This window comes from Euprymna scolopes, chromosome 43 (genome assembly GCF_053919585.1).
Source record: "Euprymna scolopes isolate OS-2025 chromosome 43, ASM5391958v1, whole genome shotgun sequence".
Taxonomy (NCBI): domain Eukaryota; kingdom Metazoa; phylum Mollusca; class Cephalopoda; order Sepiida; family Sepiolidae; genus Euprymna; species Euprymna scolopes.
Window position 1 is genome coordinate 9407561 of NC_136524.1, and position 25185 is coordinate 9432745.

Sequence of the window (25185 nt, forward strand, 5' to 3'; positions counted from 1 at the left end):
GGTTTTTGCTGGCGATTAAAACGTCATCCACATAAGCGAATATGAACGGCAGACCTCTGAAAACTTTGTCAATCAAACGCTGGAAAGTTTGACAGGCGTTTCTCAGCCCGAAAGGCATCCTTAGGAACTCGTAAAGGCCAAGTGGTGTGGTTAGTGCGGTTTTATGAATGTCTTCTTCTGTGACTGGAATTTGAAAATATGCCTTAACGAGGTCCAGTTTGGAGAAAATTGTGACGCCTTGGAGTCCATTGGCGAAGTCATGGATATATGGAATAGGATATCTATTTGGAACAGTTTTCACGTTTAAGTGTCTAAAATCTCCGCACGGGCGCCATGTGGTGTTGTCAGCTTTCTGTACCATGTGGAGTGGTGATGACCAAGCACTTTTCGAGGACCGTATTATTCCCATGTGGAGTAGGTTTTGAAACTCGGATTTTGCCAATTTGTATTTATCCGGTTTCATACGTCTAGGGGTTGAATAGATGGGCAGTCCTGTTGTCTTAATATAGTGCTTAGCGCTGTGTTTGATGGGGTCCGTGTTTTTAAATGGCTGGGAAAGTTGAGGAAATTTTTGGAGTAACTGGCGGACGTGTAAATCTTTGGGTAAGGCAGTGCTGATTCTGGTGGTTAAAAATTTTGAGGTAGTTCCTCTCACTGAAACCTTGTTTCGTTGTCTGTCAATGCGTGATGAGTCATGTTGACAGACAGGTTGAAATGGGCTAAAAAGTCCGCTCCCAAAATTGGAGTGGTCACGCTGGCTATCATGAAATTCCATAAAAAATTCCTCCGCATTCCAAGGTTTAAATTTAAAGTTTTTTTGCCAAAAGTGGGTATTTTTGTACCGTTGGCGGCTTGTAAGTTGAAAAATTGGGTCCCTGTTGGGTGGCCATGCGGTGTCGGTATGACGCTGATTTCCGCTCCGGTGTCTATTAAAAAGTTATATCCGTGAATTTTGTCACGGATATAAAACAGACCACCTTTTTTTTGTGCTCCAGCCACAGTCGTCATCGTTACTGGCTGGAAGGTTCCTTTCCCTGTGCCGGTTTTTTGAACGCGCAGGGTGTAGTGCATCTTCTTGCGTCGACGCCGAATCTCTTGTGGTAGAAACAAACATCTTGTTTATCTCATGACGTGGACCGGTTCCTGCTTGAACTTCTTCGCCTGTAATTTCACTGCGTGTTATTGTTGTTTACGGGATAATGTTGACGCGTTTGAAGTATGTCGGCTAGCTGCTTCGAAAGCTTTTTAACGGCAGACTTTAATTCTGCTAATTACTCGTCTCGGTTTTGCTCAGGTTGCCGTTGGTGGGCGTATACTTGTTGGCTCTGGGAACTTTCGTGAATTCTGTTGGCTATGTCGGCAAGCTTTTCTGTTGCCGTCTCTTCCGGCATTGGAGCGAGGATTTGTTTGGTAGTTGGGGGTAATTTACCCAACCATAGACTCTTCATAATCCTGTCCGACATTTTGTTGTCTCCCAGCAAGGCTTTCATGTGGTGAAGTAGTTGAGAAGGCGTATGGTCTCCTAACTCCACTTGTGTGAACAAGTTACGAAGCATGGCTTCGTTAGAAACACAGGTTCGTTGCAGGATTGCTTGCTTGAGCGTGTCGTACAGTCTTTCCTCCGGTACATTTTCGAGAAAATCCTTGACTTCCTCTACCACCTCCAACGGTAGTTTTTCCACTAGATAACAGTAACGTGCTCGTTGTGACGTTATGCGTTTAGCGTCAAATATGGCTTGTAATTGGGTGAACCATATTTTTGTATTTGTCGGGTTGAAGAGTGGAATATTTGATGCCATGGTTACGTTGTAGGAGTCCGTCTGTTGAAGTTCCATTTTGTTTTCTAATTTTTATATTTCAATTTTGTGTGCGCGGTTTGAAATTGTTCCTCCTCGTGGTCGACAAATTTGCTTGTTTGTAAGAGAAAAATTATTTTTCGTGCATGCCGTGAATTTGTGTGGAAGGGTTTAGCTTACACTGCGTGTTTCGTTCACCCTCATCCATTCCATTTTAAAATAACGAGATCACCATTTTCCTGTTGCGGGTGGCAAGAAAAGGAAATGGAGTAGAGGAACAAAAAATGAAATGCTGGAATAAAATAAACATTTCGTTTATTTTCTGTTGAGAAATGAAAGTCTTGGGTGTACATGTGTTCATTCAGCCGTTGACGACTACGTGCATGGAAGGAAAAGGGAACGCAATAGAGAAAAGCGAAGTGGCAAGCCAGCCCGTAGAAAGAGAGGGTTAAGCTCAGTAGTCATGCACATGTCTGTTTTGATGGACCAAAGCCGAAGGGAATATAGAGTGAGAAAGTCAATCCAGTTCATGGAGAAAGTAAGCGTATAAAGTGTACGTGCGCTTATCCCACATTATAGTAGCAGGGAAAGTGACGTTAGGGTGCGCAGTCGGTTTGTCGACTAAGCAGGTCGAACACTGGTCCAGACGAAAAAGGGAAGTTGACAGGTTTTGTTGACTTTTATACTGGGGTCAGTGTTCTGACTGCGCATGTCTGGCTTTCACTTTAAAGGAAGTGACATCACAGCTCGGATGTGTGTGTGTGTGTGTGCACATTAGCGTGTGTGTGTGTATGCGCATGAATGTGAGTGTGTGTATGAGGATGTGTATACGTGTGCATGTGTGTGTGCATATTTGCGTGCGTACGTGTGGGTGTGTATATGTGAAGAAAAGCATGTTCGAACAATATTTCAATCATTTCCATTACTGCTATCCATTGTATCTTCTCAGCCATTCTCTATTCAAAGTTTTTCAGTATTGTTCCTTGCTCTTCTATTATTAGTAGTGTTATTAGTCAGGGCTAAGATTTGCAGAACCTTTTATTCAATCTATCTGGGTTAATTTTCTTCATTCCATCAACTATAGTCTGGTAAAAGTAATTATACTCATAATTATATTCTTAGTATTACATGTACTGAGGATTGAATGTTCAACTTAGAACTGTATTAAATAAAGGGCCTTGTTCAAAATTCCATACAGATTTATAAATTTGACATTAAGATTCCAAAGTTTGGCAAGACTTATTTAGGACCTACACAAAATTTCAAAATGAACTCTTTCTTTAATTCATAAGAGGTTTGTGTTTAGTTAGAAATTCTATATAAATCCCTGCGTTTGACATGAAAATTATTAATCTCCATTGTGATGTTATGAAACCACCGGGGGTCAAAGGAGATAACTCTTAGTCCCCAAAAAATGGAATCAGTATACGCATAATGAACCATTGTATGCATAGCAAAGCAAATGCACTCTGCTCACCAAATACATACACAGTTTATGCATACATGATCTGAAAAAAAAATAAAATAAAAATAAGCAGACGAATATGCACATGCATCTACATGCCTATCCCATTTACACACACTGTAAGTTGAAAAACTCTCATGGCACTAGCCGAAATGAACATGTCTACTCAATTTATTTTTATAAGACCAAAAACTTTCTCACAAACTTTGAATCTCATTCTGTATCAGTTCTTTATGCTTTGTTGTTCTAACAAGTTGCCAATAAAAAATAATTATTTTTATCTGGATAGATTTTATCATTCAATTAACTTCAACTGAGTCTTTTGGCAAGGAGCAAAGTATAATATCTGGTCTTATACTATATTTCATTTATTTTCTGTATTTAGTCGGTGAATGAAGCTCTTTCTAGACTAGAATAATTTTTACTTTTGTTCCAGAGTGCCCCTTTTTGGAGAGCTGGATTTTCATTCTTGTATTAAAAAGCAACCTTGTGTCTAACTTTGTCCTCGTGGGGAGGCAAGTAAATAGTGATCTTATTCTTTCTTCTAATATTGCTTTTTTCTCAATAGAACATTTGATGATAAAAGGCGCGCGAGACAAGATTTTGATGTATACTGATAAACAAATCTAATATCATATCGATTCCACGTATGCAGTAATTATTACTCATACGTGTGGAACCCGGCTAGGGAAAGTTGAGGGCAGGTGTTGCATGAAAAGAAATGATATGAGACTGATACAATGGATGCATAATGTGAGTCTTAAAGACAGACGTAGGTCTGATGAGCACGTAGGAAGATTAAATCTGGAAAATGTGATGTGTGCAGAACAGGAAACTTTGATGGTATGGCCATGTTGAAAGAATGGATGAAAGTTCTTGGGTAAGTCGATGTGGAACAGTCGAGGTAGCAGAATCAGTTAACAGGAAAAAACCAGAGAAAATATGGAAGGAAACAATAAGGATGAACTTGAAAGAAAGAATTGGCCAAAGGTAAGGTTGGTTTAGAAGCCAATTTCTGAAAGCCGTTCAACACATGCCAGTATGTAAAACAGACATTAAACCAATGATGATGATGACGATAATGATAATGATGATGATGATGCATAAATTTAAATATGCAGCACTCATCTAAATACTTTCATCTAAATAATTTCAGAACACTATACCATATTTATTTTACATGTAGAAAGATCCCTATTCAATTGTTACCACTACTCACTTGGAGTTCTCACACCAATCATCACTAGTGATATTTCTCTGATAAAAACCGGTAATATTCCCTGGAGTCCAAGTGACAGCAAGTCTCTCCGAATTTTTAGTACCGACCGTTCAATTCTGTTTTTGCTGTAACTTAACTTTGCGTTTTCGCAACAGCTGTTTATTCGTGATTTCTCACAAATAATAGTTTGTGTGTGTGTGTGTGTGTGTGTGTGTGTGTGTGTGTGTGTGTGTGTGCTTTTTTGCCTTGGAATATGAATAACAGTAAGTCTCCTCGAAATGTTAGTAATGATCATAGTTTAATCTCTCTCTCTCTCTCTCTCTCTCTCTCTCTCTCTCTCTCTCTCTCTCTCTCTCTCTCTGTAAACTATTTCCTTATTAATCTCTTTTTTTTTCTTTTTTCTCCAGGATAAACCCTGAGTCTTCCGCGTTAGCCCGCCCAGCCCACCTGTTCAGATGAGAACTTGTTGAACAGTCGCCATCTTTGATTAGATATTAAATATATGGCCAGGTAAGACTTTTATCTCTTTCTCTCCGCTTTTTTCTTCTTCCGTACGATATATCCACTAAGTAAAACACTTTAATAATCTCATTTATTAACTCGTCCTTTTAATAAGCTAAATCCTCATGTGTTTGTTTGCTTAATTTATTTAAAAAAAAATAGTCGCAATTTTATGCGAAATGGACGAACTTACGAGTTGTCAATTACAATTAATTACTGATCTTTCTGCATAACTTTCGGTGTTGTCGTTTGACAAAAAAAAAAAAAAAAAAAATGAAGGAAACTTTATAAAAAGTTATTATTTAAAACTTGTTGAAAATATAATATGCTATATCATTTTGTGAGGTTGTTTTAAACATTGTTTTTGTTTTATAAACTATGGGGAACAATATATTTTAGCAGAACAATAAGATTTTCTGTATTGATTTAAAAAGAAATGTTTTAAAGTTTAAAAAAAGCATAAAAATTTCTATATTTAATAATTATTTTTATTTGTAATAACAATTATTACATAATTTTAAAGTTATATATATAATTCAGTTAACTGTTTTTATTTTAAAGTGCTCAATAATGAACAGAGCTGTTTATGTATAAAAATGCTATTTTTACAAATAAAATGCAAATGTGTGATCATATAAAGTTTGTATAAATAAATAAAAATTATACCTGCTATACAACATGTATGTAATCCTTTTATTTAAATTATTTCTTTTCAAATGGGTTGCAGAAAAAAAAGCATACATAAATAAAATAGTGGTCTTTGAATTTAATTTAGTGATTAAAAAAATAAATGCAGAAATTTAACAAATATACAATAAAGCAAAAATAAATAAATAAATAAATAATAAGTAAATAATATTGAATAACATTTTCTTTTTGGTCCGAGAAAAACGTGTGGGAATAATTTATTTATTTTGCGACGTAAGTTTACTTTTCTAAATGAATGTCTACGTTAACTTAAACTAGTTATTATTAAATATTCAACTCTTGACGAATAAGTTAAAATAACTTAATCTCTTTATTCTGCCACGAATGACAATTGAATTAGTCATACATATTTGTGGATGTGGAGTCAGCTGAAGAACAACAGTGAACAAAATAAAATCAAAAAAGAAACAAAAAACGTGTATTAAAAAAAAAAAAATTAACAAAACATTGGGTGCAAATAAAAAATAATTAAAATATATTTTTTTTTTTCGAGTAAAAATAAATTCCTTTCTTATTTAAAAAAATTTTTCTATAAAATAAAATCTAAATCCGCCGCCCATTTAAAAATGTATTTTCTAGACTTCCCTCAAAAGTATATATATATATATATATATATATATATATATATATATATATATATATATATATATTATTCAAAAACTAAAGTCTTTGCCTTTTGACGAGAATAAAAGTCTAGTATCTGTTCTGATTTTTTTCCGTATTTGGTCAGGGAATGCGAAATCCTTCTAGACGGAGACAATTTTAATTTTTTGTCCCAATCCAGATTCCATCTTTTGGGGAGCTGAATTCTATCCACATTAAAAACTTTTGTGCATTACTCTACCCTCATGGGGAGGAAAGTAAATAGAGACAATCGTTGGCTGAGATTTTATTTTTTCTTCTTATTAAAGAAATTTAAACAAATAAATGTTTTTAATAATTAACCTACATTTTCCTTTTACCGATTTGGGAAAAGAACTTAAATTCTATTAGTACAGGCTTAAATAGTATTTAAAGTGTTTAAATGTTTATATTGAAGTTTTCAGCTTTAAGATGGTTGACATTGAAACATGAAACATTATCTTAATCAAATTAGTTTTAGTTTTATACCAATTTGGTTCAATAAATAATTTAATGACCTAATCATACAGTAAATAATACAACCTAATTATGATGTGGTCATTAAATTATTAATTGAACCAAATTATAAAACTAAAACTAATTTGATTAAAATAATGTTGATTTAATGGCTGTCATCTTGAAGCTAAAAAATTAAATATAACCGTTTGAATAGTATTTTCGGTTTAAGATCATATTTTTAGCGAAATAATTTCAATTAATATTTTTCAAATTGTCTAGATGTTTGCAAAAAATCTAATAATTCATTAAAAAAAAAATCACAATTTGAGGTTATTTAATATATATATATATATATATATATATATATATATATATATATATATATATATATATAAACAAATTACAATTATCGTTTACACAAGAAATAGTTTAAAAATCAAATAGTAAAACATTTTTCTTTAATTAGAAGTTTAAAAATAAATATTAAAAAAGAAAATCAACTTTCTTCATCCTAAATCTACCACAGAATTATTCAGAAATTTCCTCCAAATTTGACCTGAAACAAACCAACCGCTACTCTGTAAGTCGACACACATGTGAAAATTGCTAATTGTAAATAATATAACTGGAAAATTTTCGTGAATACTTAATTATTATTGAAAAATACCAGCACACACCAAAGTATTTCTTATTATAATTTAAGAAATCTTGCTTTCATGATAGCTGGGAAATTGCCTCCAATTGTACCAAGTATTCAAGACTTCTGATGAAAGAACCTACCTGCTCAGTTATCGCTCAATCAGTGTCTACTCCCTCTTTGCTAAAATCTTTGAGTCTTTTATCAATCTAGCACAAGTCCACCATGTTGTAAAGGCTAAGCTTCTTTCTGACCGACAATATGGATGTAGGCAAGCCTCTTCTACTGCGGATGTTTTGTCTTCTCTGAACACATATGCCATGCACTAAATAAGGCAGGGAAAGCTAGACCTGTAGCCGGGCTACAGTGTAGCCCTTGATATATACAAAGCCTTTGACAACGTTTAGCATGAAGGGCTTTTTGTGAAAATTAAATCATGGGATTTCTGGATGGATACTCAACATAATCATATTCTTCCTAGATAAGAGAAAAATCCAGGTTATCCTCAATGGTTGTACGTCTAAACAACATGATATCAATACTAGTGTGCTTCAGGGGTCGATCTTTAGCCCTTTATTATTTCTGATATTCATAAATGATCTGCACGATAAAATTGTGTCTGAGATGGGAGTATTTGCTGATGACACTGTGCGCTACATATAGATACAATGGAAAAATGAATTTACACCTATCCATGGCAATGACAGAAACCTTAGTAAACAACCTACAATCTATAATGGACTGGTGCCATAAATGTTTGGTAACATTTATTGCTACTAAAACTTTCTTTTCTTTAACAACTATAAAAAACCTTCTCAACCAACAATTGCCAGGACAAATAACACCCTACCTGAGAGCCCATCTTTTAAATTTTTGGGTCTAATATTCACAGACGGCATGAATTGGAACAAATGCATAGAAGGCATTGCTAAGGTTCCTGCAAAAGAAGGTGAGCTCCCTCTACCATGCTAGAAAATTATTCATACCAAAGAGCATCGAACATCTTTACAAAGTCATAATTCGCACAAGCATGGAGTATTGTTAACACATCTGGTCTGATGCATCTACCACTAGTCTTTGAAATCTAATAGGTTGGCCAAGCTCCAACATTTGTTCCATCACCGCAATGTCACATCCCTGTGCTTGTGTTACAAATACTTAATGGAATGTGATACTGTGCCCCTCCCCTCAAGGTACATACTCCTGACTAACCTAACAAGAAGCAAAATCCCTACCTTTCACTGTTGAGGTCCCTAGATGCCAGAAAACCATTTAGTCTAATAATTGTCTCTCTCGATCTGCAAGACTTTGAAATTCCCTCCCTGTTCTTGCTTCCTTAACTATACTAAACTGCAGAAGTTTAAATTTAATGAAAACGGACATCTCGCTGCTCAACTCCCAGTCATGATCCCAAATAGTAGCCACTTAAATGGCAATATGCCTGATTTGGGGTGAAAAAGAGTAAAAAAAAAAAATTAAGAAATTCAACTACTATTCGGAGTCCGGCAGTTTTAACCATTATCAGTGATTTTCATCATAGTTCATGTAACTGACTCGCTGATAGTCTCCTCTTGATGTCATAACAATGTAAAATCGCTAATCTCACACATAATTTTATTTCATTTTTTTAAAAATTCTATTCCATTATTTTCCATAATTTTTGCTGCACACTGATATTTTTTTAAAAGTATTTCTTAAAGTTTTCCTGTTATTTCATTATAACTGCCATAATTTATGTTTATGTTTGCATACAAAAATACACTTCTCTCTCTTTTTTTTTTTTAACTTAAATACATTTAAAACATTGTTTAATGAAAAATATGAAAATTAACCAGGAACCAGATAACACGATAGGTTCATTTATTTCAGCTTAACAAGCCTTTTTCAATGATATTCAGACAATTTCTTCTTTTTTTTATCGGGATCTTATAAAGTTTCTGACAAAGATACCGGATTTCCCCAGATTTCTAATGTAGTTCTGTTGCATTTAATATTCATATGCACGTGTCAGCATTTTCATTACACATATCCAGACTTTAAAGGTGTCTCTCCAGCACCACCAAGCGAGATCAGGTATCTTTGGTGGCAGCATAAAATCTCGATGATGAAAAGAAAACAAAATTTCTACATTACTGAAGAAGGCTTATTAAGGTGAAAAAGTTTGAATTTAAATATTTTTCATATTTGAAAAAGAAATGATAAAAAAAAACTTGTTAGAATGGTGATTTTACAAAACAATATTTTTCTCACAGTTGTAAATCAGCAAATGGTTTTAACAAATTGAAACAAATTTAATGCTTTTAAATTTAAAAAATATTGTTGTTTTTTTTTTCCTTAAGCCATGGTGATAAAAATCTTTAGCAGTAGACAGAGTTTAATTACAGAATGCATAAAACTTTAGAACATCACGATAGCCAATGCAGAACTCTGAAAATGTGACGTGATACATGTTCATTCATACAATTCTGAGGCAGCATGTTCAGGACTGCAGAACACAATGCGAAAGGCAATCGTCGGTACATCTCTGAGTAAACACCAGTGTGATTATGCAGAGGGTCTATGTGAATGTATATCATCATAGGTTTTGTTCATTCAGTTGCAGCACAGGATGGTATTTAAGCATTGTGGTGGGGCAAGAATCATGAAATAATCTGTAGATAACAGAAGCAACTATTACATTTTGGCAAGTAGACAGCAGCTCTAATCCAAGCAGATCATATACTCCAAAGGAAACAAGGTTGCGGCAGTGAATAATATGTAGTATATATCTGATGGCACAACACGGTAGACATTCAAGAGAATCAGAGAACACCTTGTCAACTCCGCCGAACACTAAGTATGCATATACCAAATGAAGATGAATCATCGCCATTCATATTAATAAAAATAATTTTGTTTGAATCTTTTTTACACACATTCTTCATGGAGATATATTCTGTTTAACTTCAAGTTTCATTTATGGAATAAAGAAAATATATTTCTAAAATAAATTTCCTTTCTTCATGTTTTAATTTATGAACCTAACCGATGGTAGCCCCCATGGATCCCAAATAGAATCATAAAAAAAATTTAAACGGTGTCTTTAGATTTTGTAAAAAAACTTAAACCCTTATTGAAACTTATTTGAATGTTCTGTTAACATATTAATTTCTATAACTACCAAACAAGAATTGCAACTTTGTACCACATCAAACATGCAGCATGTTCATCTTACGATCATTGGTAATATTCCATATTATGAAGAACTATGCCATTATATAGTTTTGACTCCTCTTATCATATACATAATGTAATCTATATATATAAAAGCGAAAATGTTTGTTCGTGTGTGTGTGTGTGTGCACGCGTGTTTTCGTGTATGTCCGAGAAAGGCTTTTTTCCAACGCCTTCTCATGGGTGTCGCTTCTTATTAAAACTTTTTATATCACATCTAAATCATAATATGTACAAGTTATCAATGGGGGTCCCCTGCCTATTTAATTTGCCCGACTTTCAAAAGATAAATATTCCACGTATTCAGATCACCGCATGTTGCTTTCACTATTTGGTATAAAAACAGCAAAACTGGGTTTGAACCGGATGTAAACGTCACCGTCAACTATCCCGCAATAAAACGATTTGACTTCATTAAAAACTGCGGAATAGCGTGATATTTGACATTCACTTTTTAATCGCTCTTACATTGACTGTCGCTGTAGCGCAGATGTTCAGGCTCAGCCTATGGGCCTCAAGGCTCTGGGTTTGGCCTTTGGGACAAGATCAGAATGTAGTATCTGTTCTTCAGATGCTACACTTCAATTTCTTGTTCTCTGTCAGTGGAGGAGAAATCCTTCACGACTGAGACAATTTTTATTTTTGTTCCTTTTCTCCACATTAAAAAATGACTCTGATGTCTAACTCTGTCCCGTGGGGAAGCATTGTAAATAGGAACCTGTCACCAAGCCCCCCCCCCTTATTTTTTTCCCCCATTTTTAAAACCGCTGTTTTTATTGTTTTTTTTATATTTAAACAGGGTTAAGTTTCCTTTTTGTTCTTCTTCATCCCACCCCCCACCCCCAACGCACACACCTACAAGCACCCGGGCAACGCCAGGTACCCCCCCCCGCTAGTCTATAATATAAATCTCACCTGTCTGTTTAAATGTATGTATGTTTGTATGTCTGCCTAAAACTGTCAACAGAGGTAACAGATTTTCACAAGATTGGTATCGCTTTGAAGCTCAACCCTTGGGACAACAAATATCTAAAAATTAGCTAAAAACATTAATTTCTTCACCCTCAACTGAGCACTTTTCTACAAGGAGGGGTTGGTTTTTTCGCCGATAATTTCAAAAGTATTCCCCTCTTTTCAATTGACTACCCTTAATTTAAACCTTCAGCTCTTCCGGTTTTACAATGGATGCAACAACAAAGACATCACATTTTGTTTTTCACGTTTTTTTTCCTACTTCGCGGTACAGGTTCGAAACTGCCTGCCTACTACCACTTTTTTTTTTCTCAACACACACCTCCAAAAACCTTAGCAATGCCGGGCACCCAGGCTAGGAAAGGAAATTGTATTTCAGTTTTTTATTTTTCAATGTTCTTATTTTGCTGGGGATGGGACATTCTACCAGACGTTCACCTGTTATCTGATATATTCATTGAGTGATTCTTGCCGTCCTTTTAAGGTCAATTGTTTCAGCTTTGTGTGTGTGTGTGTGTGTCCAAGTAAAACTGAAAAACTACTGCAACAGAACGATATTTTGGTTGCAGGATTTCAATCCCGCTGGTAATAACCAATGAAAAAAGAGAGAGACACAGCTTGCTACAGACTCGTTCATCGCAAATAAACATACTCTCAACACTACAACCCACAAGCACAGTCGACATGACACACTCAATTCAATGGCTCACAAAGAGACTCCATAAACAACTACAAACTTATCACAATTGTGACCCCAACAAGCAAACACATTAGCTGAAAACTCCTGTAGCAAATAGATAACCTAACCTAACACATTAGGCCGACAAATCTGTGTTTAAACCACCAAATGCATTTCAACGTAACTTTAGCTTACTTAAAAAAAAAAATAAAAAATAAATAATTGCAACAAACAGAATAATGTTGCTGTTGGAACTTTATTCAAATTATTTTCTTAAAAAAATGTTCAGGTCAGATTGCTACAGATTTTATTTTCTTCCTGTTGTATTTACAAATACATACGCACCAGGACATTTTTTTTTTACATGTGTAATTTCTTTTTTTGCTAATTTCAAGGAACAGTTAGTGCATAAAATTTCTTTTGTTGTTTCTATTCAATGAAAGTATTGGTTTATTTGTTGTATAAATTTTCATTGTGTGTAAGCAGCACTAATGAGTTTTGTATCACTGCCTCCATATGTGGACGAAATTGGTTTTCACAAGCAGACACATTCTTCAAAATTCCCAATGTTCCTCCCCAAAGGCAGTTACATGTGTTGTACTGTGACATGCCAGCATTTTTAGCAAAAACAGACTTAATTACAAACCTACCTCTAGGCATTACCTATGAGAAATTAAAAGCAGAGGTATTGAAGCATAACACTGCGTCAAAGGAAAGCAGATTCCGTACAGTCATGCAGGACGAGTACTTAAGTAGCAGGCCTCCTACAGAGTTTTTAAGATGATTAAAGAAACTTTCAAACTCCTAGGCAGAAGATGCACCAATGATAAAAAATATTTTTTTTACATTAGCCTCCAGGCTATACTGGTCCCGGACCTGGAGGAGAACACTGCTGAACAGCTGGCTACCATATCAGAAAAGATTATAGAATTCTCACCCCAACCCAGCCAGCAACCCAGGTCAATTGAGACTGTAGCAACTGCTGGGGTCAAGCAGCAATCAAATTTATTTAATGACAAATTATTAATAAAGATTGACTTGTTAACACACAAGTTCGATGTGTTCTGGCAAGATGGACAAGTTCCTTGTGTTAGGAATCGAAGTCGTAATAATTCTCAGCCTTGTATTACAAATAATACTGGACCTTGATGGTGATGGCACCATTTCACTTATGGTGAGAAAGCTTGCTAATTCCGACCACCCTGCTTTGTTTAATCTGAGAAATGAATCACAGAGGACCTGAGCATGTCATGTGCCTCCGGTAAGTGTTCGTAAAATTGTGCAATTTTTGTAAAGGATCATGCTCTAGCTCAAGTTAATCTACCCTTCAAAAAGTGTTTGGGTATCTTCTCTTCATTTAGTAAGGAAGGATGAAATAGATTTTCGCCCTATTTGAGACTGTTATCGACTAAATCTGTCACTATCCTCAACAGATATTCACTCCCAAACTTCCATGATTTTTCAGCTAATCTTCATGGTTGCAGAATATTTAGTAAAATTGATCTCATTTGAGCATGCCATCAAATTCCTATGAATCTAGAGGATATGTTTAAGACAGCAATAACTACTCCCTTTGGGAATTTTGAGTTCTCTTTTATGCCATTTGGTCTTTGGAATGCGACTAGTAAGTTTCAAAGATTTATTGACAACATTGTCTGGGGACTGGATTTTGTATTTGCTTATATCGATGAGTTGTTGGTCACAATCTATGCATAAATAGAGACAACTGCATGTATGTATAGAACTCTTGAATTTTTAGGTCATTTGATTGGCCACTTCCAACAAAATTCAATGCAATTCAATGAATCTCACATCTCAACTCTTTACAACAGTTATGTAATAAACTTCTTCCTTTGAACAGAAAGCACAAAAGAAAGTAAATGCTCAAAGACAGTTAATGTTACAAAGATGCATTATTTTCATTTTAGATAGTAAAAAGAATTAGCTTCAATTCCTTTCTTGGCACATCTTGTACCAAATACTTCTTTATCTTTGACAGTAGATGCTTCTGATTCTGCTGTTGGATCAGTTCTCCAGCATATTGTAAATAAAGTAATCCGACCACTGGCATTCTTTTCTTCCCAACTTAAACCAACTGAACGTTGCTACAGCACATTCGACTGAGAGCTACTGGCAATATACTTGTCTGTTCGACATTTTCAACATCAGCTCAAAGGTCGAAATTTTAAAATTTTTACCGATCACAAGCAACTCGCTTTTGTTTCATCATCTAGATCTGATCAAGCACCTGCTTTGCACTTTCTATCATCTGAACTATATATCTCAGTTTACTTATGACATTAGACATATTCTCAGAACTGAAAACGTATCAGCTGATGCATTTTCCTGAATACCAGTTGGTGCCCTCACAACTTCTGCTTTTATTAATTTAAAAGACGTACCACAGGACCAGCCAGCCCTGGAAAATTTCGGTTTAACATCTGAAAAATTTTTCTGTTGCAAATTCTTCTACCTTACACCTCCCGATTTGGAATGTACCATACTCTGTGACATTGCCACTAGGGTCCCTAGACCCCTAGTACCTGAATAAAACCAACACACTGTATTTGAGACATACAGTATTGCACCCAGGCATTGCTGCATCAGTAAAACTTGTCACGGGCCATTTTTATTTTTGGTCAGACATGCAACAAGCTATCACTGGTTGGACCCATGTTTGCTTTCAGTGTTAACACTCCAAAGTTCACCTATACGTCGAGCTCCCCTCAAAATTTCTCCCCTCCTATAGCGCATTTCTGACATGTTAATATAGATATCCTCGGACCGTGGCCTGTCAGTTCTGGTTATTCTTGCATATTAACATGTGTCAACTGTTTCTCCTAGTGGCCTGAAGTCACACCTATAACTGATATTTCTGTGGAGACTATTGCAAAAGTTTTCATTTCTTCCTGGATTGCTCGTTTTGGAGTACCTGAATGTATAACTACTAATCAAAGTCGACAGTTTGAAGCTTATCTTTTTCAAAAGTTATCACAAATTTTAGATACTCAATCACATTCACGCAACCAGTTATCATCCAGCTTCCAATGGGGTAGTGGAGTGGTTTCATAGGTACCTTAAGGCTGTGTTACATGCATCTTCAGATCCAGTTTTGATCTGAAACACTACCTATTATTCTACTTGGCTGCCATACTACCGTTAAATCAGATTTAGATTACTCATCCTCAAAACTGCTTTATGGGACAAATCTGGCCTAACCTACAGTTCATTTGACTGAGAGCTACTGTTCATGCCTGACAATACACAGTACAGATATCTCGTTGTCTGTTTCATGACTTATATTTTTCAAGGCTACCTCCTTTGTCTTCTTGTCCACAAATGATCATAGCACATGTCCCTCGAGACATGGATAGATAGACATATGTCTTTGTCTGAAATGACATGGTCCATAGACCTCTCAACCCTTTCTATCTTGGACCATTCAAAGTTTTGTGTTACTGCAGAAGTACTACAGAACGGTGGTAAACCCATTGTTGAGATGTTTACAAGTGCTTCTCCAGTGGAACAGTTCCAGATGAATTGAGGAATACATTAGTGGTCATCATTCATAAGAAAGAAGACACTTCAAATATTAAGAACTATTGGCCAATCAGCTTTCTGACAGTGACATACCAGGTATTTTCACAAGTCTTGATAAGATGTATGCTAGAGACGCTAGACAGTCATCAACCGAGAGAACAAGCAGGTTGAAGAGCAGGTTATTTCACCATTGATCATAAGCTTTCGACTATAAAGTTTGATCCACTGTTCACTGCCCTTGAGGACCAAGAAGTTGACCCTGCATGCATCATCTTGCTGTATAGTGGGCTACCTCTACTTTAAAGCTTCATCGTGACAGCAACAAGATCAAAAATGAATATATACTACCTGTGATGATCTATGATAGTGAAACATGGGCCCTGACAACTCTCCAAAGTGAAATCTTGGCAGTGGCACAAAAGAAGATGGAGAGGATAATGTTGGGCATCACTCTACAAGACAGAAAGACAAACATCTGGATCCACCAACAAACAAGAGTTATTAACATCAATACTGCCATCAAGGCATCCAAACACAGATGGGTAGGGTACGTAGCCAAACAACATGACAACAGATGGTCCATCAGAACAACAGAATGGACACCTCATGAACATAAGAGGCCAAAGGGAAGATGAAGAATGAGATGGAGGGACGACATACACATAGGCCCCACATGGCAGCAGGTAACTTGAAACAAAGATAGATGGCTAAAGTCCAGGGAGGCGTTCCTCGTTGAGTGATAAAACCCTAATCAATCGATTGATTGATTTAGTATGGCCCAGAGTTGGTTGTGATAATGTACTCTAATATTAATTTGCAGTCACCAGGGATCAAATTAGTGCACTTCAAAAATCATTTTGACTGATAAATATTTGAAAAAGGACATTGAATCTAAATCAAACAGTTGGATGCTCATTATGAAGATGTGAGTTTTCTACTTTGTAGTAGAATTATGCTTTTTTTTAATCTAGAATTTATCAATAATGATTACTTCATATACAAAACATCACACTATGGATGGCTATTCTCTGCTTTTTTTTTGTCAAAATTCACTTTTTTTTTTAATAAGAAAAACCCAATTTCTGCCAAAGTCCTGGAACCTTATTTCCTTTTGATGTTTCCCGAGATTGAATGAGGATCAATGAATGTTCCACATTTCCAATACTTTTATTGTCATTAAAATCAATGAAATATACCATTTTTTAATCAAATTGATTCATTGCCTGCTCTAATATCCCCCCCTGGTCCACCAGGAGGAAGCTACTTATGCCTCCCCACAATGACTTAATTCACAATATTTTGTAGTCTACATTGCACTGTAGAGAAATTATTGTTAACTTTATAGGATTATTTTATATAATGGCTTGAATTAAAATGTTTTTGAAAATGCCCCTGTCTTATCAAAGAACCTACTGCTGATTTTATACACTGGCCGTTCTGTTTTTGCAGTGATAAAACTACTCAAATATATTTGTGATGTTAGGTTGTATATGGGTGTTAACTTTAGTCTAAATTGGACTGTTCTTTCTTTATCAGATTTTTTCAATTAATAATTTTCAATACTTATCGAAAGTATTCTGATACAAAACCTAAGAACACTCACATACACATCAAGTACATTAATGTGAAATTTCAAAAAAGATTGGGCTGGAATTTATTTCTTCTTTTTTTCTCTTTCTTTCTCATTTATCTTTCGTTCTCTTTTCCTGCTTTTTTTTTTCTTTCTTTCTTTCTTTCTTGCCTTTCCCTCTTATGACAGACCTTTATGAAAACTAAAAATGTTAATCTTGTCATAAAGGCTCCAAATGATCCAAGACTCTTGTTTCATTAAAGAATAACTTCCTGTCCTCTTCCCATCTCATGCACAATCAATGTCTTTCTCTTGTTTACCAAGATTTTAATTTTGTTAAACATTTTTTTAATTATTTTAAATGAGTTTATCACTAGCACGTCATCATCCAAGTTGACTTTTAGTTTTATTTGCTCTGCCCCCTCGCATATGCGTATATGCCCACAGAGGGTCAGGGCAAGTTGGGAAATGCATCTTGATTTAAAAAAATTTTTTTCTTCTTGGCTATTCACATCCTTGTTGGATAAAAAAACAGAACTAGGAAGAATTGAATTAATTAAATTGGGAATATCGAAATGTAAAATATGGTGGAAATGGTTATGAAATTTAACATTATTAATATTATTAATATTTACGTGTTTTGTCCGTGTCTCTGAAATCATTTAGAAAAGAATTTAAAATCAATTTAGAAGAAAATTTTTTAACAAATTTAATAAAATCTTACATTTTTGTGCAGTAATAGAATCAATGATAAACCCTGGCCATATAATAGCATCAGCATAGAACTTGCATAGGACAGCCAAAATACCCTTGCCTTCTCAATAGGTTTCTACCCCATACTTGCATAGGACAGCCAAAATACCCTTGCCTTCTCAATAGGTTTCTACCCCATACTTGCATAGGACAGCCAAAATACCCTTGCCTTCTCAATAGGTTTCTACCCCATACTTGCATAGGACAGCCAAAATACCCTTGCCTTCTCAATAGGTTTCTACTCCATACTTGCATAGGACAGCCAAAATACCCTTGCCTTCTCAATAGGTTTCTACCCCATACTTGCATAGGACAGCCAAAATACCCTTGCCTTCTCAATAGGTTGCTACCCCATACTTGCATAGGACAGCCAAAATACCCTTGCCTTCTCAATAGGTTTCTTCCCCATACTTGCATAGGACAGCCAAAATACCCTTGCCTTCTCAATAGGTTTCTTCCCCATACTTGCATAGGACAGCCAAAATACCCTTGACTTCTCAATAGGTTTCTACCCCATACTTGCATAGGACAGACAAAATACCCTTGCCTTCTCAATAGGTTTCTACCCCATACTTGCATAGGACAGCCAAAATACCCTTGCCTTCTCAATAGGTTTCTACCCCATACTTGCATAGGACAGCCAAAATACCCTTGCCTTCTCAATAGGTTTCTACCCCATACTTGCATAGGACAGCCAAAATACCCTTGCCTTCTCAATAGGTTTCTACTCCATACTTGCATAGGACAGCCAAAATACCCTTGCCTTCTCAATAGGTTTCTACCCCATACTTGCATAGGACAGACAAAATACCCTTGCCTTCTCAATAGGTTTCTACCCCATACTTGCATAGGACAGCCAAAATACCCTTGCCTTCTCAATAGGTTTCTTCCCCATACTTGCATAGGACAGCCAAAATACCCTTGCCTTCTCAATAGGTTTCTACCCCATACTTGCATAGGACAGCCAAAATACCCTTGCCTTCTCAATAGGTATCTACCCTATACTTGTATAGGACAGCCAAAATACCCTTGCCTTCTCAATAGGTTTCTTCCCCATACTTGCATAGGACAGCCAAAATACCCTTGCCTTCTCAATAGGTTTCTTCCCCATACTTGCATAGGACAGCCAAAATACCCTTGCCTTCTCAATAGGTTTCTACCCCATACTTGCATAGGACAGACAAAATACCCTTGCCTTCTCAATAGGTTTCTACCCCATACTTGCATAGGACAGCCAAAATACCCTTGCCTTCTCAATAGGTTTCTTCCCCATACTTGCATAGGACAGCCAAAATACCCTTGCCTTCTCAATAGGTTTCTACCCCATACTTGCATAGGACAGCCAAAATACCCTTGCCTTCTCAATAGGTTTCTTCCCCATACTTGCATAGGACAGCCAAAATACCCTTGCCTTCTCAATAGGTTTCTACCCCATACTTGCATAGGACAGCCAAAATACCCTTGCCTTCTCAATAGGTTTCTTCCCCATACTTGCATAGGACAGCCAAAATACCCTTGCCTTCTCAATAGGTTTCTACCCCATACTTGCATAGGACAGCCAAAATACCCTTGCCTTCTCAATAGGTTTCTACCCCAACCAATCAATGTAGAGATGAGTGAAATGATAGTCCCCACTGTGCAGGTCTTCAACTTGACGTGCTATACTGGTGACCATCCTGAATTGACTTAGCTTTACAAATGTCTCCCCATCACTACCGTTTGGGGAATTGAGTCTGATCTCCACCTAAAATGACGGCAGGACATTTAATGAAACATTCTGATATTTTCATACGATGCCTCCATTCAGTCTCAAGAAACAATGGACACCCCTGTAAGGGTAGCTGTGCGTGTGATTGTAAGGCAAAGGTTGCACAATCTCCACTTGTGTCCAGTGGCAAGGAGAAGCCCAAGACTGACTGGAAACAATGCCGAGATAAGCGGAAAGCACATACAGCACCTGGAATTCCCAAATGGTCACCCATTTTAGTACTGACCAGGCTCAACGTTGCTTAATGGAAAAACTGGATTTAAACTGCAGAAGTACCTATTTTTTAAATTATTTAAAATGAGTTTATCACTAGCACGTCATCATCCAAGTTGATTTTTAGTTTTATTTGCTCAACCCTCTCTCTGAAAATTTTAATCTTGTCCTGAAGGTTTTAAACATTTCAAAACATTTGTTTATATATAAGTAATTCTATTAAAAAATAAGTGTTTTGAAATGTTTAAATGTTTGAATATATATATTATAATATATATTCAAACATTTAAACATTTCAAAACACTTGTTTCATAAAAGAATGACTTCCTAAACCCTCTCATATATATACAATCTTTTAACTTTTTTTTACTAAAATTGATCGTTCACTAATTAAACAGTTTTCAAATTATTTTCAATGTATGTTTATTTGAAAAATGCTCCAAACTAGGCATGAAACTACTTATTGTAGGGAACTGAAATATATATGATGAGAATAATGGAAATAGTATTCCGATGAGATAGAGAGATGAAAGAGGAAAAAAACAAGTTATGTCCATCAACGTTTTGTATTTATTGAAAGACGTCTTCTGGATGAATAAATTGAATAAAAAAAATCATATTACAATAAAGACGAAACTTTGATGAGCATATAACTTGGTTTGTTTCTCTTTCATCTTTCTCTTTATATATAACTAGCGGGGGGTACCCGGCATTGCCCGGATGTTTAGAGGTGTGTGTGCTCGGGCAGGGGGTGGGGTGTTAATCAAGACATAAGAATAAGTGAAGTAAATATTAAAAAAAAAAAAATGTTAAAACTTTAAAAAATCGAAAAAAAAAACACAAAAAACCTAACGTAAGGCAAATGAACGATGTTAAATGTAAAAATCGGAAAAACAAAAAAAGAAAACGCGAATGTGATGGAAAAAGAAAACAGAAAAACGAACGTTACAACTTTAAAATATCTGAAAAATAAAAACAAAAAAAAACACATGAAAAATAGCTTAAATAACCCTGTTTCAATATTAAAATTTAAAAAATCGAAAAAAAAAAACACCTCACACCATGATTCGAACCCAAAACCTTTAGATAATGACCCCGCCCTCTAAGCAACTGAGCTAAGACGACGTCAACGAAATTGGATCGTTTTTTTTTAAATATTTAAACAAAATCATGTTCCGACGTCATTTGTGCATGCGTAGAAGCGAACTTGTCATGAGAGGATGGTTTTTGTTGACCCCTCCCTGTAGAAAACTGATGATTTTAGGGTGAAGGAATTAATGTTTTTGGCCAATTCTTCTATATTTGTCGGGCGAAGGTTGGAACTTTAAAATGATACCAATCTTGTGAAAATCCGTGACCCATGTCAAAAGCTTTTGTGAGACATACAAACACACATACATACATACAAACACACATTTTCGCTTTTATATACATAGATAATAATATATATATATATATATATATATATATATATATATATATACTAGCAGTTCAGCATGACTTTGTTTGGGCTCTATGTACTGTTCATAACTTTGTACATATGTATATATATATATATATATTAAAATGTTTGACTCCTGTCCAGGTAACCTACATCTAAAATTTCAAGTGTTTAGACCCAAAATTGGCAGAGGAGTTTTGTAGAGTCTGCAAATGTCAACTCTTTCAACTTTGATTTCTTGGCAGCCAAATTTTCACACAAAACTGATTAAAAAGCTTTCTGCATGTATGAATAAAATCTTTTAGAACTTAATTTAATTTCTATGTAATTTTTTCCCTGCTTATTTTTCCTTTTTTTTCTCCGCCGCCATATTCATGACTATTTTTTTTTTAAATTGTATTTTCCTCGATTTAGCTCTGTTGAGTGAGGAATGAAACCTGGTTAGCTAACCTTTATTTTCATTTTCTATTTTTTAATCATCATATATATATATATATATATATATATATATATATACTTATTTATTATATTTACTAGCAGGGGTACCCCGCGTTGCCCGGGTGTTTGGAGGTGTGTGTGCTGTTAAATAAAAAAGAAACGGGGGGGGGGGACCCGAAGCCCTGGGGCGAAGTTTGAAAATAAAATGTGAAAAAAACATGAACCGTTCGGCCAGCCAGAATGAGTTACTGAAAGATGTCTGAATTTATTTAAGTAAGAACCAAATTGACAGGTGCGCGCACAGAAGTCGTAGAGCGTTACGACGACGATGACGTAAGCAATAGCTATTCAGCAAATGAGGTCAATGACCAGGTTTGTTTGTTATAAGTGAAGTAAAAAAAGAAAACAACGTTAAAACTTAAGGGTGGGGTAATCAAAACATCGAAAAAAAAACACAAAAAAAACTAATGTAAGGCAAACGAACGATGTTAAATGTAAAAATCGAAAACACAAAAAAGAAAACAGAAAAACGAACACGTGAAAAATGGCTTAAATAAGCTTGTTTCGATATTAAAATTTAAAAAATCGGTGGGTACCCGGGTGTTTTTGGGTGTGTGGTCGGGGGTGGATAAGTGAAATAAAAAAAAAACAGAAAAACGAATGTTACGTGAAAAATGGCTTAAATAACACTGGTTCAATATTTAACTTTAAAAAAAAAAAAGAAGACATCTCACATCACGATTCGAACCCAAAACGTTTAGATAACGAACCAACGCGCTAACCAACTGAGCTAACACGACGTACATGAAATTTAGTCAGTTTTTCAACTATTTAAAGTAAATCAGGTCATGACGTCATCTGACGCATGTGTAAAACCGGTCGTCGTCACGAGAGGACCGTTTTTGTTGACCCCCTCCCCCTGTCGAAAATTGTCGATTTCAAGGTGAAAAAATGGATGTTTTTGGCCAATTTTTCGATATTTTTCGAGCAAAGTATGGAGCTTCAATATGATACAGAGTTTGTGAATTTTCGTCGTGTCTGTTGAAAGTTTTTAGCGGACACACAAACAAACATACAAACATGCATACATACATACACACATTTTTGCTTTTATATATATTGAATAGAAGAAGATAGATAGATTACCGTTTTATCTGCTTAGTTAGACATGTTTCGGTTACCGAATCATATCAACGATCCAGTAACTTTGTTGGACTTTAACAGAAATGCTTGAGTGAAAAAACGGGGTTTGTATTACTGCACAAACAAATATATAACAAATAAATGTTATCAAAGGCAAGATAAGTTACTTTTCTACCAAACTGGATATATTTTTCGTGTTTTTATTCAATTTAACATGTTTATTCAGCTTGAAAACCATACAGTGTTTACCGATGTATTGGAACATTCAAGATGGCGTCTTATTCCCTTTTTAACATGGTAAGTGTGGGAAAAGATGTTATAAATAAAAAACCGGATAAAATACTGTTAAAAACTCGCTCAATATATGTTACCGTGACATAGGTTGACATATATTCGGCGGGTTTTTAATAGTATTTTGTATAGTTTTTTTATTTATAACACCTTTTTCCATTCTTACGGTGTTAAAGAGGGTGTGAGACGCCATCTTGAATTTTCGAATACATCGGTAAACACTGTATGTTTTTCGAGCTGAATAAATATGTTACATTGAATAAAAACACAAAAAATATATCCAGTTTGGCAGAAAAGTAACTTATCTTGTCTTTGATAACATTTATTTGTTATATATCTGTTTTTTGACAACTTTTTCGAATCTATATGTACAGTAATACAAACCCGAAAAACGATATTAGAAGAAGCAGGAGAAAAAAAAAAGGGGAGGGGGGGGTCAATTCTGATTTGACAACATTTAAGTTTTAAGATTTAATAATTAAATAAAAATTGAAAAGCTGTGAAGTGGAGTTTAAAATATTCAACAAGACACGGAGAGGGAGCAGGCGGAGGGGGGAGAAGGGAAGAGTGTAAAATGCGTGAGACTTTGAAGATGGTGATAATGCATTTTACACCTTTCTCTTCTTTTATGCTCTCTCTCTCTCTATCTATCTATCTATCTATATATATATATATAAATATATATATATATATATATATATATATATATATATATATAATACTTAAATTTTACTATATGAATTTACTTATTTTTTTATTTATATATTTTTTTTTTAATTTTTTTTTTTTCATGAAATTGCAGATACCGGTCATCTTCTCCCCTTAAATAATTTTTATTTTTATTTTTTAATTTTTTTAAAAAATTTTATTCTTATTTTACTTTATTTTATATTATATATTATATTTTATTTTTTATTACATTTCATTTTTTATTTATTTATTTATTTTCTATTTATTTATTATATATTTATTTATTTATTTTTATTTTCGTTTTAATGTCCTTTAACAATTCTTGCTGCCACTTTTTTTTTTTTTTTTTTTTTTAAGTGACATTTAAGTACATTTCGGTTGACCTATATTATTTTGCCCTATATATATTTTCGCGCCTTTAACATTTCCTGTCTGGGTCAGTTTAACTTTTGTTTCCCTTTATTTTATATTTTATATTTAACTTTATCATTCTTTTTTTTTCTCCTTTCTCTTCGCAGATTTTTTTTATTTATAGTTATGTCTCGAAAGTAGAGTGAAAAGCACATCTTATTTTTCTTTTATTAATATTATTTTTTCCTTGTACACACTTTTTTTGTGAATTATTCCATGGATTTCTGCCTTTGGATTATTATGGACCATCTTCTTCCAATTACGGGATTTCTTTGGATTTTACTTGTACAAATGGAAATTCTTTTAACTTTCTTCAAGTTTTACATTTGGATTTTACCGTCACTGGGTTTTTTTTTATCTTCCACCAGACTATCCATTAATGTGTAATCACCTTTTTCTTTACCATATTCCCTTTGCTTAACTTATTTTGTTTTCAAGTAAGATCTTTGACTTATTTGTTGTTTCATCAAATACTTCTGCATGCAAAATCCGATCCTGCATTTTGCTAATTCCTACCCTCTAATGAGAAGGAGAGTATTTCTTCGAAACTCCGCGGATTAAGGACTATCCATTTATCTAGTGTTTCCTTTTCAAATTAAATATGTTTTTAACTCATTTCAAAGTGTTTTTTAACATATTTCATCAACTGTTTGCTCA

The 25185-nt window shown here is 34.8% G+C and overlaps 2 protein-coding genes across 2 annotated transcripts in view; one reads left to right on the top strand and one right to left on the bottom strand.

Moving 5' to 3' along the window:
* Positions 1-1271: 1271 nt before the first annotated feature.
* Positions 1272-1835, bottom strand: LOC145268388 (uncharacterized). The gene has a single exon (XM_080123944.1). It carries the CDS (start codon positions 1833-1835, stop codon positions 1272-1274), a length of 564 nt encoding a protein of 187 aa, XP_079980070.1.
* Positions 1836-4906: 3071 nt separating this feature from the next.
* Positions 4907-25185, top strand: part of LOC145268173 (uncharacterized) — a 116483-nt gene continuing 96204 nt past the window's right edge. The window contains exon 1 of the mRNA XM_080123385.1: positions 4907-4990. The gene's annotated coding sequence lies outside the window, so the exon portion shown is untranslated. The remainder of the gene's footprint in view (positions 4991-25185) is intronic.